The sequence below is a fragment of the Jaculus jaculus genome, chromosome 1 (assembly GCF_020740685.1).
Source record: "Jaculus jaculus isolate mJacJac1 chromosome 1, mJacJac1.mat.Y.cur, whole genome shotgun sequence".
NCBI lineage: Eukaryota > Metazoa > Chordata > Mammalia > Rodentia > Dipodidae > Jaculus > Jaculus jaculus.
This window is the reverse complement of record NC_059102.1, coordinates 319,368,343-319,381,080: the sequence shown is the minus strand read 5'-3', so window position 1 is coordinate 319,381,080 and position 12,738 is coordinate 319,368,343. Positions and strand designations below refer to the sequence as shown.

The window sequence follows — 12,738 nt, the reverse complement described above, 5'->3', positions numbered from 1 at the left end:
CTTAGCAAGACCTTGTCTCAAAATATAGCTTGGGCTGCAGCTTAGTGAAATAGCACTCGCCTAGCTTGCGCGAGGCCTTAGGTTCAACAACAATCTTCTTGTACCCACATTGCACGACACACAGTAATTTGCCTCTCATTGCACACATTCTATTTATTTATTTATTTATTTATTTATTTATTAGAGAGAGAGAGAGAGAGAGAGAGAGAATGTCAAGGAGATAGAGAATGGGCACTCCAGGGCCTCCTGCCACTGCAAATGAACTCCAGACACATACACCACCTTGTGCACCTGGCTTACGTAGGTCCTGGGCAATTGAACCTGGGTTCTTTGGCTTTGCAAGTGAGCACTTTAACTGCTAAGCCATCTCTGCAGCCCTCGTTGCACACATTTTAATTGTGGTTGTGAATCAGAGTAGTCAATAGAAGATGCAAAGCAAATCATTGATAACCATCTAGTTATGCCATTGAGTTCATGTTTCCTGTGTCACCTTGTTGACAGGGACAAGAACCATTGCCCTTTTGTTAATGTCTTCCCTTGTGGGAAGGAAGTTCACACACTGGCCACAGGGCACTGCCTGCTAGTCATGGTGTCTGAGGTCACCAGAGCTCTTTAGACACCCTTGCCCCTCCCTAGGATGGCCTGGGGGGTAAGGGGACAGTTGACTGTCAGGTGAACTCGCATGCGCATGCTGAAATAAAGATCCAGACCTTGCCATGTGGTAAGGAACAGCCACACCTGAAGTTATCCTTTACTTGGGCATGGCTGGGAAAAAGGAAGAAGCCAGATTTATTTGCGGGACTAAGTTTCGCTTCAAACTCTTCCTCCGTGATGCCTGTGAAATAAAGGGCACAATAATTAGCAACTAGCATTACGGACACAGTCTTCCAGAGCCAACTCTCACCATTACAAATGGATTTTAATCCTCCTAGAGAAATAAACGTGGTCACTTCCTGTGATGATTTGCATTGATGGCCTGTGAGGGGTTATCCAGAATAGGTTCACTGAAGTGGGGAGACACACTTGAACTGTGGGCAGCACCGTGCCACGGGTAAAGGTCCTGGATTGCATAAGAAGAGCGAGCTGGCTGGGCAACTCCATCACTCTCTGATTCCCACTGTGCGCTGGATGTGACCAGATCCCTGTCGGTCCTGCCTCATGCCTAACCCACCATGATCGACTATTACCTGGAACTGTTGAAGTTGAAAGAAACCCTACTTCGTTATTTTTTAAATGATATGTATTTATTGAAGAGATATTTATTTATTTGAGAAAGAGAGAGAGAGAGAGAGTGTGTATATGGACATACCAGGGCCCCTTGCCTCTGTAAACAAACTCCAGGTGCATGCACCATTGTGTATCTGGCTTTACACGGGTACTGGGACAGCGGACTTTGCGAACAAGTGCCTTTAACTGCTGAACCATATCCCCAGCCCCACATCATGTTTTTTCCCTCCAGTGACTTTTAGGTGTCAGCCTGTTGTAGACATTGGAGATCAAGGACAGAATAAATCAGCTTATACCTTTATGGCTTTCACATTCCAGTGGGATATAAACAATGAACTTCAATGTCTTTTTTTTTTTTTAGGAAAAATCAAGTGCTTCTAGAAAAAGAACTAAATTATTATATAACATAATGTCAAATGGGGATGCATATGAGGAGAAAAATAAAGCTCAGTGAGGGAATAGAGTGACAGGAATGGAGAGAAAGAAGCTTCACAGCGTTTTGTTCATGTATTCCCTGAATGTTATTTCTCCAAGGAGACCTCTAGTAGCTTACTACTTCTGAACTATGCATTGTATTTGTTACATCCAGCCTCTGAAGTTAAACTTCTGGGTTTAAATTTCAACTCTTGCCAGGCCTGGGTGGCACATGCCTTTAATCACAGCACTCAGGAGGCAGAGGTAGGAGGGTACCCTGACACTAACCATGGATAATTTTTAATTCCATGGTATTTCCCCATTTGCTAAAGACACATTTGGCTATCTTCTATAAGTATTTACTTATAAAATATATCTAATATAAATATATCTAATATAAAATACATCTAATATGCTAATATGATGCATGAAATGTGTGAATTATAAACCAACACAATTTTTTTTCTTTTTTTTGTGTGGTATGAATGTGTGTGCGTGTGTTCATATGTGTGTGTGTGTTCATACGTGTGTGTGCAAGTGTATATGTGTTGGAAGACCAGAAGGGAGATGTTTGGGGTCTCCTCTCCCTCTCACTCATTCTTTGAGATAGCATTTCTTATTGAATGTACAGTTCACCAATTAAGCTGGCCAGCAAGCTGAGCTCTGGTAATTCTCCTGTCTCTGTCCCTAGCACTAGGATGACAAATGTCCATCACCACCCCTGGCACGTGGGTGCTGGGAACCCCAACCTCGGGTCCTCATGTTTACGCATCAAGCACTTTATCCACTGAGCTCTCTTCCAGCCTCACACATATTTTCTGGATTACTCTTTACGTTTTAAAATAAGTTATTTATTTATTTATGATAGAGAGAGAGAATGGACATTTCAGGGCCCCAAGACATTGCAAACGAACTCCAGATGCATGTGGCATCATGTAGCTTAAGTATCTGGCTTACATGGGTTCTGGGGAGTCAAACCTGGGTCCTTAGACTTTGTAGTCAACAACCTTAACAGCTAAGCCGTCTCTCCATCCCTACCCTTTCCTTTTGACTTACTTGTGCCATGGTATTCCATCCGTTCTGTAAAATAGCTAAAAGTAAATAATATTCTTTGCTAAAAAACCTCTTTTATTGCCAAAAGTGAATATTATATCTGAATAATAGGGCAGATGGTTCATGGATATCACCCATAGTCTCATGAGGTGAAAAGCTAGGAAAATTATGACAAGCATGTCTATATCAGTAAATAAAATAGCTTGAAATTGGCTGTGTTGTTGTCATTGTGTTTGTCACCACTTACTGAGTTACAGGAAGACAGTCAAAAGCTATATCTGTCATGCCCCTAATCTGACTTCATGGAAACGGAGCTTGTAAGAAGTACCATGTGACAGTCCTTTCTCTTACTATTTGATCTGTTGTTATTTATTTATCTATTTGCGTGAGAGAGAGAGAGGGAGAGAGAGAGAATGGGTGCACCAGGGCCTCCAGCTGCTGCAAATGAACTCCAGATGCATGCACCACCTTGTGCATCTGGCTTATGTAGGTACTAGGAAATTGAACCTGGGTCCTTAGGCTTTGCAGGCATGCACCTTAACTGCTAAGCCATGTTCTATTTTGATGGCTAGGTAAGAGACCGCAAGTTATGTCAGACTCATGAAAGCTTCTAGAACAAATGCAATCAGGGACAGGCAGTTAGCTGAATAGGTTGTCAAGGTTTATTAGACTAAGCATGAAATTTTGAGTGAAGGATCTCATCTAATTATTTAATTAGCATTTAATTATTTAAAAATATTTATTTAATTGAGGGATAAGGAGAGAAATGGGCATACTAGGAACTCGTGCCATTGCAAATGAACTCAAGATGCATGTGCCACTTTGTACTTCTGGCTTTTACGTGGGTACAAGGGAATCAAACTTGGACTGGCAGGCTCTACAAGAAAGAGCCTTTAACAGCTGAGCCAACTCTCCAGCCCCCAATTAGCATATTTAATCTTTCTTTATAATTCACGACTCATTTTTCCCAAATCTAAGACAGACCTCACCCTTTCTTTTAGCTTCATTGTGAAAATTAAAAGATTTATAAAAATACTTTGCTAAAAAAAAACATTGTAAGCTAATCTAGTAAGACATGGGTGCAATTCATGCTGGTAAAGAGAAGCTCCCAGATGCCCTGTCTCTGCTCTGAAAGTGCAACAAGATGGAGAAGCAAGGATGGCCACACACTTCCCACTGTGTGGTCCCCAGTGGCTTGGCTTCTGAAGCATCTCATGAATTTCTCCTGTGAGGAAGCCGCAAAGCTTCTTTCTCAGACTCACAGGTCCATTTGAGTTTCCTCTCTACCCATCAAACCTGTAACTTCTATCATGGAGCTACACACACGTGTTATCTATGCACATATATCTAGACACATGTGTATCTGCACACATGTATATCTGGAATACTCTAAAAGTATGAACCAAAGCAATTTTTGGCCCAGGATGTTTTGGGAGAACAGAGAAACAATTACAAACTTAGTGGTGGGGAGAGATTGTGGAATTAGAATCTGTTGTGGGAAGAGCGCTGACTTACTTTCTCATGCTGAACGTGGGCGCCCCTCTTCTTTCCTGATATGACATCTACTGAGTCTCTTTGTGCTTCAGAACCAATGAGTGGGAGGAATCTCAAGCTGGTGGGGCTTGGTACCTGCAATCCATCAACAGCCCAAGTCAGACGTACTTAAAGTGCTACCTGCGTGCTGTGGATTTGGGTGGGGGTGCCACATGAGAGGGTCCATCCATTTCATACCACACCCTCCCAATGGTGAATGTGTGCGCGCACGTGCACACACACATTCATGGTTTAGTTTGCGAGTTTTTAAAATTATATTTTTATTTATTTGTTTGCAAGCAGAGAGAAGAGAGACAGACTGAATAGATACACCAGGGCCTCCAGCCACTATAAATGAACTCCAGATGTATGTGCCACTTTGTGCATCTGGCTTTACTTGGGTACTGGGGGATTGAACCCAGGTCGTTAGGCTTTGCAGACGAGTGCCTTAACTGCTGAGCCATGTCTCCAGCCCAGGTTATTTATCTATTTATTTTGAGACCAGTTTATGTATTCCAGGCTAGATATTCCCTCTGCCTCCCTGTGTTGGGATAACAGTTATGTTAATTCTCAGTAGTTCACTGTCAACAAAGGCTGTGACCTACTACAGTGAATATGTCTTTGAAAGGATCAGGAATGCTTAAGATCTAAGTTGGTGTTAAGTTGAAATATTTGACATTTTGTTTATTTTTTCTTGGCTTCATCAATTCATTCTTTAACACAGGGTGGAGACTGGGAGGAGATATCTGAAAAGAAACCAGCGGTGGGTACCTCTTGGATAGGCATGGTCAGGGAGGTAATGGCAGACCAGCCATATCGTCATTCTGGATGATAACATGGCCAGAATACAGGGAGCGTATTGGGACAATGTGGTAGCAGGGGATGTCAGCCTATCTGGCAGAGGCCCAATCCTGGAAGGTTTGTATGCCAGGCTAAAACATTTGGATTTTATACCTCAGGTGATGAACCACCAGGGGAAATGTCAACATTGCTGCCAGGCACAATAGCAGAGGCAAATGCCTCAAGTCGCAAACACAAAAAGCCCACTGCACGTTTACAGATGTGGAAGTGGGTTGGTGATGCGACTTCCCCCAACCTCACATGAGAACACAGGTGCGGCTCCGAGAAGTCGGATTTCTTATTGTTTTGTTGCCACGGTAATCCCAGAAACCTCTAACTTACCCTATATATGGGCAGAGAACCAAAGATAACCCCAGCCTCTCTGTTTTCAGTTATGGAACCGTCCAAGGCATACCTGCGACTCTGTAAAACAAAGCAATGCAGGTTTACAGAATAGAGCACTTTTCATGTGCCAATGGCAAAAACAAACACACAAAAAAGCCTCACTTGGTTTAAGGCTGACTCACAGCCCAGTGGCCACTTCCAAAATAAACTACATTGCACTAATGACCCCACTCTTTCCTGCACTTGTCATATTCCCATAGTACCAGGATACCAAAATTGTTAATGCAGAGGCTGAATAAAGAGCAGGATACTCCTTCAGACTCAGACTCCAAGTGAATCAGCATTCTTTCTGCTGTCCCAATACAGAACAGCCGGCCCTGTTTCAGTTGCTGTAATCTCTCAAATAATTATAGCTGAATAGGTGCTTTTTGTTTTAGCCCAAAGGTGTATTTTTTTTTTTTTTTTTTTGTCGTTTTTTGAGATAGGGTCTTACTCTAGCCCATGCTGATCTGGAATTCACTATGTAGTCTCAGGGTGGCCTTGAACTCATGGCTATTCTCCTACCTCTACATTCTGAGTGCTGGGATTAAAGACATGCACCACCACACTTGGCTCTAAAACCACGATATATGTATGTATATATATGAGAGAGAGAGAGAGAGAGGGAGGGAGAAAGAGAGAGAGAGAGAGAGAGCGAGAGAATGGGTGCACTAGGGCCTTTAGCCACTGCAAACAAACTCCACATGCATGTGCCACCATGTTCATCTGACTTACACTGGTACTAGGAAATTGAACCTGGGTCTTTAGTTTTCATTAAGCCATCTCTCCAGTCCCCCAAAGCTTTTATTTCTTTGTGTTCCATATTCTTCTGCTCACACCGGTCCTTATTTTAAAATATGTTCTATTTGTTTACTTAAGAGACACAGAGAAAGAATGGTTGCACCAGGCCTCTAGCCACTGCAAACAAACTCCAGATGCTGCACCTCTTTGCGCAGTCAGCTTTTCAATCCAGTGAGACAAATTCCATTCCAGATTTATTTTCTTGGCCTGGGCAAAGTGACTTTATTAGCAAAAGCCAAGATTACATAGGATTTAAGAGTTAGCATTGGGGCCCAAATATATGGAATGCTTCATAAATTTGCATGTCATCCTTGTGCAGGGGCCACGCTAATCTCTGTATTGTTCTAATTTTAGTATATGTGCTGCTGAAGCGAGTGCCAGATTCTTTTTTTTTTTTTGACAAAGTCTCATGTAGTCTGTGCTAACCTCAAACTTGAAATGTAGCTGAGGCTGGCTTTGAACTCCTAACCTTCCTTTCTTTTACTTCCCAAGTGCTGGGATTACAGTCATGTGCCAACATGCCCATATCATTTCAGGTTTTATTCTTACCTACAATATTGTAAGATAATTTAATACTTATTTTTTGTTTTGTTTGTTCAAGGTAGGGTTTCACTCTAGTACAGGCTGACCTGAAATTCACTATGTAGTCTCAGGGTGGCCTTGAACTCACAGTGATCTCCTATGTCTGCCTGCCAAGTGCTGGGATTAAAGGCATGTACTACCATGCTCAGCTCAATTTAATAATAATTTTTTAAATTAATTTTTTAAAACTTATTCATTTGCAAGCAAAGAGAGAAGAGAGACAGATGGAGGGAGAATGGGCACACCAGAGCCTCTAGCCACTGCAAATGAACTCCAGCTGCATGTGCCCCTTGTGCATCTGGCTTATGTGGGTCCTGGGGAATTGAACTTTGGCTTTGCAGGCAAACATCTTAACTGCTAAGCCACCTCTCTAGCCCCTCAATTAATTTTTTTTTTTTTTGAGGTAGGGTTTCATTCTGGCCCAGGCTGACCTGGAATTCACTACATAGTCACAGGGTGGCCTTGAACTCATAGCAATCCTCCTACCTCTGCCTCCTGAGTGCTGGGATTAAAGGCGTGCGCCACCACGCCCGGCTCAATTTAATAATTTTTTTTAATCTAGAAAGTTTGTGGTGATTTATGATAGCAACAAAACTAACATGCTATATTATTGTACATATTTGATTGAATTCAGGAATTTAAAAGCTAATATTTTTTTTTTCATCTTAACTACCTTAGGAGAAGAAAGAGACTTGAAAAACTTAAAATTATGTTCTACTTCGAAGGCCTTGGGAGGTGTACGCTTGAAAAGCAGAGACATTGAGCTCATTTTTTTCCATCTGCATACAAAAATACAAGAATGATGTCAAGTACATATCTATACCTTCCACACTGTGCCAACTAAACAAATACCCATTCTGTTCTTCCTCTCTGCACCCCACATGGCCTGGCTCTCCTGGCACCATTCTTAATGACTGACTCTACCTAATTCTTTTCCATATAGCTTCCTAGATTTCCCTTCAGAGAAACTAGATCAATTTCTACTCAGCCTGAGCATTCCATGTAATTAAATTCATCAATTTCCATGGGGCGGGGGAACCCTGTGTAGTAGGAATTAGGAAAACCCTCATAAATTTGAGGCTTTACTTTAATATGACCTAGGGAAGCTTAACCACATTCATGTAGATATTTAGAAAGTTGCACTGAAGTATTTTTTAAAAGATATTCAGTAATATATCCTTATGGAAACACTATAGAATGAACTCCATCTTGCTACAGAGAAACAAAATCATTTGGTAATAACACAATGGAAGTGTACATTCTCCACCTAAATGATCCCAAATATGCTATCCTTTTCACACTTATGTATCTCTCTGCTAGACATTATATATATATGATTTTTGTTTGTCAAGATAGGGTCTCACTGTAGCCCAGGCTGACCTGGAATTCACTATGTAGTCTCAGGGTGGCCTTGAACTCATGGCAATCCTCCTACCTCTGCCTCCCGAGTGCTGGGATTAAAGGAGTGTGCCACTATGCCCAAGTCATAAATACTTTTTGAGTGCCTACTGAGTACTGACTATATGAGCTGAAAACTAGGGACAGGAAGAAGAGTTAAAAAAAAGAAGACCCACATTTGCAAATTGGAACACATCATCTTGAGTACTAAGATATACAGATGATCAAGCCTGAGCAATTCTCCAAAAGATAGTGTGGGCTGAGCACCTCCTCTTGGTGGGCCTTGCCACGCCTTGGTGAGGCTGGGCCTACCATAGTTCACGTTAGCCAGCCTCTTCTCCAGTGCTCATTACTGGCCAGCCAAGGGGAGCCTTGAACTCTCCATGGAAGTTTCAATCATCTGGAGTCCTTGGTTCCCAGGTGGTTTGTGTTTTCATCTAGTCTGGCAGTCTCTGATTCCTAGCTTCAGTTAACTGACAGCATTTCTACTATCCTTTGCATTAGACAATGGTATTAAGACTCCCCAGTCTGAACTCACTTAGGATCCCCCCATAAAAGATTTTCTCTTCCTCTGTCTTTGTTTTAACTACAATTCTGTCCCCTGATCTCCATTATACTGTTTGTTTGTGTTTTCCCTGTCTATTTATTAGCTATTCCTTTTCAGGATTTTTCACAAGCATCTCTCCCTTGTCCTACTCTTTAGAGGTCCTTGTTTTCTATGTATCTTTTTTTCCCCCAGCCCTCCTTATTTATTTATTTATTTTTAATTCTTATTAGCATTTTTCAAGATTATAAAAAAAATCCCATGTTAATTCTCCCCCACACTTTCTCCTTTGAAATTCCATTCTCCATCATATTACCTCCCCATCACAATCATTGTGCTTACATATATACAATATCAACCTATTCTATGTATCTTATAATTGCCTGTTTGTCTGATATAAGATAAGGATGCGAGTGTCTCATCCATAGGAAAAATACTACTATGTTGACTACAAAATCTTTGCCTACAGTCTTTCTTTCTTCCTTCCTTCCTTCCTTCCTTCCTTCCTTCCTTCCTTCCTTCCTTCCTTCCTTCCTTTCCTTTCCTTTCTTCTTTCCCTTTCTTTCTTTCTTTATGACAGAGGAAGAGGCAGAGAAAAAGAGTGAATGGGCACACCAGGACCTCTAGCCACTGCAAACAAACTCCAGATGCATGCGCTTCCTTGTGCATCCGGCTTATGTGGATCTTGGAGAATTGAACTGGGGTCTTTAGGCTTCACAGGCAAATGACTTAACTGCTAAGTCATTTCCCCAGCCCTGCCTATAGGTTTTTAAAAATTGTTATTATTTATTTTCAAGGAGACAGAGAATGGGCTCAACCAAGGCCTCTAGCCACTGCAAACGAACTCCAGATGCATACGCTACTTTGTGCATCTAGCTTTACGTTGTGACTGGGGAATTGAACATGGGTTATGAGGCTTTACAGGCAAATGCTCATCTCTCCATCCCTGCCTACAGATTTGACTGCTTTTACGTTGTCCAGACAGATGGACTGTGGTGCTTCTCAAATACCTCCCTACCTGGATGTACCACAAGGACCATAGACCAAATCCTTTCCCAGACAAACTCATCTATTTATGCCTGCCTTCCCTGTCATATCTCCTATCACAGGGAATTCTCCCATCCAAGTACTAACCAGGGTCAACCCTGCTTAGCTTTTGAGATCAGATGAGATCGGGTGTGGTCCGGGTGGTGTGGCCATAGACTATCATAGTGAATTCTTAAGGTTTTAAATTCTTACATTGTCCAGAGATTGTGTGGTATAACTTTGTGGATTTCTCTGCCTTGTTTATTAAAGTATTTTTACTTATTTATGAGAGACACAAAGATACATGCAGACAGAAAGAGAGAGAGAGAAAGAGAGAGAGAAAGTGGTGTGCCAGGGCCTCCTACCACTACAAATAAGCATAGACACATGCACCCTTTTGTACATCTGGCTTTATGAGGGTACTGGCGAATCAAATCCAGGTAGTTAGCTTTGTAAGCAAGCATTTTAAGCCACTGATCCATTTCCCCCACCCTTGACTTGTATTTTGAGCTAGGGTTTGTTTGCATGTAGACCAGGGTGATCTTGAACTTGAGGATATTAAGTGCTAGGCTTATAGATGTGAACTGTGTGCCCTAGAATTTGGTCTTCTATAGACCTTTAAAAAATGTTTTATTTATTTGTAAGAAGGCAGAGAGAGAGAGAGAGGGAGGGAGGTAGAGAGAATATGAGTGTGCCAGAGCCTTCAGCCCCTGCAAACAAAGTCCAGATGCATGTATCACTTGGTGCATCTGTATTACATGGATACTGGGAAGTGGAACCCAGGTCATTAGGCTTTGTAGGCAAGTGCCTTCCTTAACTGCTGAACTGTCTATCCAGCCCCATCTATAGACTTTTGTAGCAGTAGCTCTTACAATGTCTTCCCTAGGACTGAATGCTTAAAAGACCATCACAAGTGTCTCATTTCTTGGTGCCTTTGCCCTCTCCAGTGTGCTTTGGTTAAGTCTAATTATCCTTTGGTTACTAAGGGCCAGAGATTCCCAGAAATACTGCTTTTATAAATCGCAGCTTTTGGTTTCTGTTTGACCTTCCCCTTGGGCCACACAGGTAGTGAAAGGTCAGACAACGTTTGCTTTTGAATGCTCCATGCTCACCAGTGTCAGGCTGCCATAACCGTGTGGGTCTTGTCTATTCATCTAAAGGAAAAGCCAACGGTCTTACCTTTCCCGGTCAAATACCAAAGGATATTCATATTTTTGCTTCTTTTCCGTGAACTTGCTTTCTTCTTTTATTTCTACGGGAAGTTCACTAACGTCACAAGGCAAAATGAAGTCACTTGTTTGTAATAAGTCAAACATTCTTCGCTGTCCAAAATATCCACAGTAATGACCACCTTGTGAATGCCAGAGCCTGAAGGGAGGTTAAGGAAGAGACAAGAAGGCGCTGTAGTTCACAAGAAGTGGTCTTGGTCAGAGGTCGTCTGTGTGGATCCCACTGGTCTACACAGGCTTTTGAACTTGAGTTCATGACTTTCCTCTGTGTAGTGTACCATGACGTAAGGTTTGTTTTTGATGGTAGGGGAGTTCAGGGTCTCAAGAATACCAAGCTATCATTGAGCTATATCCACAGCCCTCAAGGCAAACATTTATATCAGTTAGAACATTAACCCAACCTTTTTTTTTTTTTTTTTTTAGAAATGGCAATTTGAATCTGTACTTATAATCCTCATTTGCTCAAGCTGAAAAGATTTATCCCCAAAAAACGCTGCTCACTCAAGCTGATCAGAACACTCGATGAGTTACATTAGGTCACTGACTGAGTTACATTTCTGCTGCCTTCTTATGATATGGCCAGTAGAACTCACTAGAGGAGAGACCTGTTAGCATTATCAAGTTCTTCCCATGTTCCGTCGACAATTCCCACTTTCTTTCTTTTTAAAAATTATTTTATTTTTATTTATTTGACAGAGAAAGAGGGAGAGAGAGAGAGTGAGAGAATGGGTGCGCCAGGGCCTCCAGCCACTGCAAACGATGCCAGAGGCGTGAGCCCCCTTGTGCATCTGGCTAACGTGGGTCCTGGGGAATCAAACCTGGGTCCTTTGGCCTTGCAAGCAAATGCCTTAACCACTAAGCCATCCCTCCAGCCCTCCGATTCCCACTTTCTTGGAGCCACTATATTGATGTAAAGGCTGAGCTGGGATGCAGAATGGCAGAGCAACGTCCTTTTAGTCACCCGTGTCATTTCACCGTGCACTTGCCTCAAGGGCTCCTTGTGCGTCGCCTGTGCGGTTTACTTATCGAGCCTCATTGGCAGGACTCTGTGCTACATTTAGAGAGATAAAAACAGTGTTTGAACATCTTCCTTTCATGACTTTGTTTGCTGCAATTATTTCTTCTTGGTGTGTGATGAGTGGCACACACGTGTGTGTTCATGGGCATGAGTGTAGGCGCACGTGTGCCGTGGCGTGCAGGTGAAGGTCAGAGGACAGCTTTCAGGTCGCTGGTCCTCACGTCCCACCTTATTCTGAGGCAGGGTCTCTCTTTCTCCTTGCTGTTTGCTGTCACGTTAGCCAGGCTGACTGGTTCACACACTTTTGGGAAACTCTCCTGTCTCTGCCTCCCGTCTCACCCATCAGTGTGTTGGGATTACAGAAGCCTGCCTCTGATTCCAGCTTTCACAGGGGCTCTGGAGATCTAAGCCCACATACTCAGGCTGGAGAAGCACTGGATTTCTCCACCGAGCCGTCTCTGCAGTTTTGAGACAGGGTCTTCCTGTGTAGCCTCGATTGTCCTAGAATTCACAATATAGCTCAAAGAAGGCTAGAACTTGTTATGTAGCCCAGGCTGGCCTCAGACTTGTGATTCTCCTGCCTGAGCCTCCTGAGTGCTGGAATTACAGCCACGCTTTAACATCTGGATTGCACACTAATCATGTGCCCTGCTGCCATGACCCAGAAGGAGGGCAAGTCAAAGGAGTAA

General features: G+C 42.6%; 1 protein-coding gene and 1 non-coding gene across 2 annotated transcripts in view; both read right to left on the bottom strand.

The window, feature by feature from the left end:
- Nucleotides 1-751: 751 nt before the first annotated feature.
- Wdr64 (WD repeat domain 64) overlaps nucleotides 752-12,738 on the bottom strand; it is a 147,053-nt gene continuing 135,066 nt past the window's right edge. The window contains exons 24-28 of the mRNA XM_004653437.2: nucleotides 10,982-11,170; nucleotides 7,508-7,613; nucleotides 5,410-5,490; nucleotides 4,210-4,323; nucleotides 752-835 (exon numbers count right to left, since the gene is read on the bottom strand). Coding sequence (XP_004653494.1) covers nucleotides 752-835; nucleotides 4,210-4,323; nucleotides 5,410-5,490; nucleotides 7,508-7,613; nucleotides 10,982-11,170 — 574 coding nt within the window. The remainder of the gene's footprint in view (nucleotides 836-4,209; nucleotides 4,324-5,409; nucleotides 5,491-7,507; nucleotides 7,614-10,981; nucleotides 11,171-12,738) is intronic.
- LOC123458252 lies at nucleotides 6,527-6,630 on the bottom strand. The gene has a single exon (XR_006635548.1). It is a non-coding gene; the product is annotated as a U6 spliceosomal RNA (small nuclear RNA).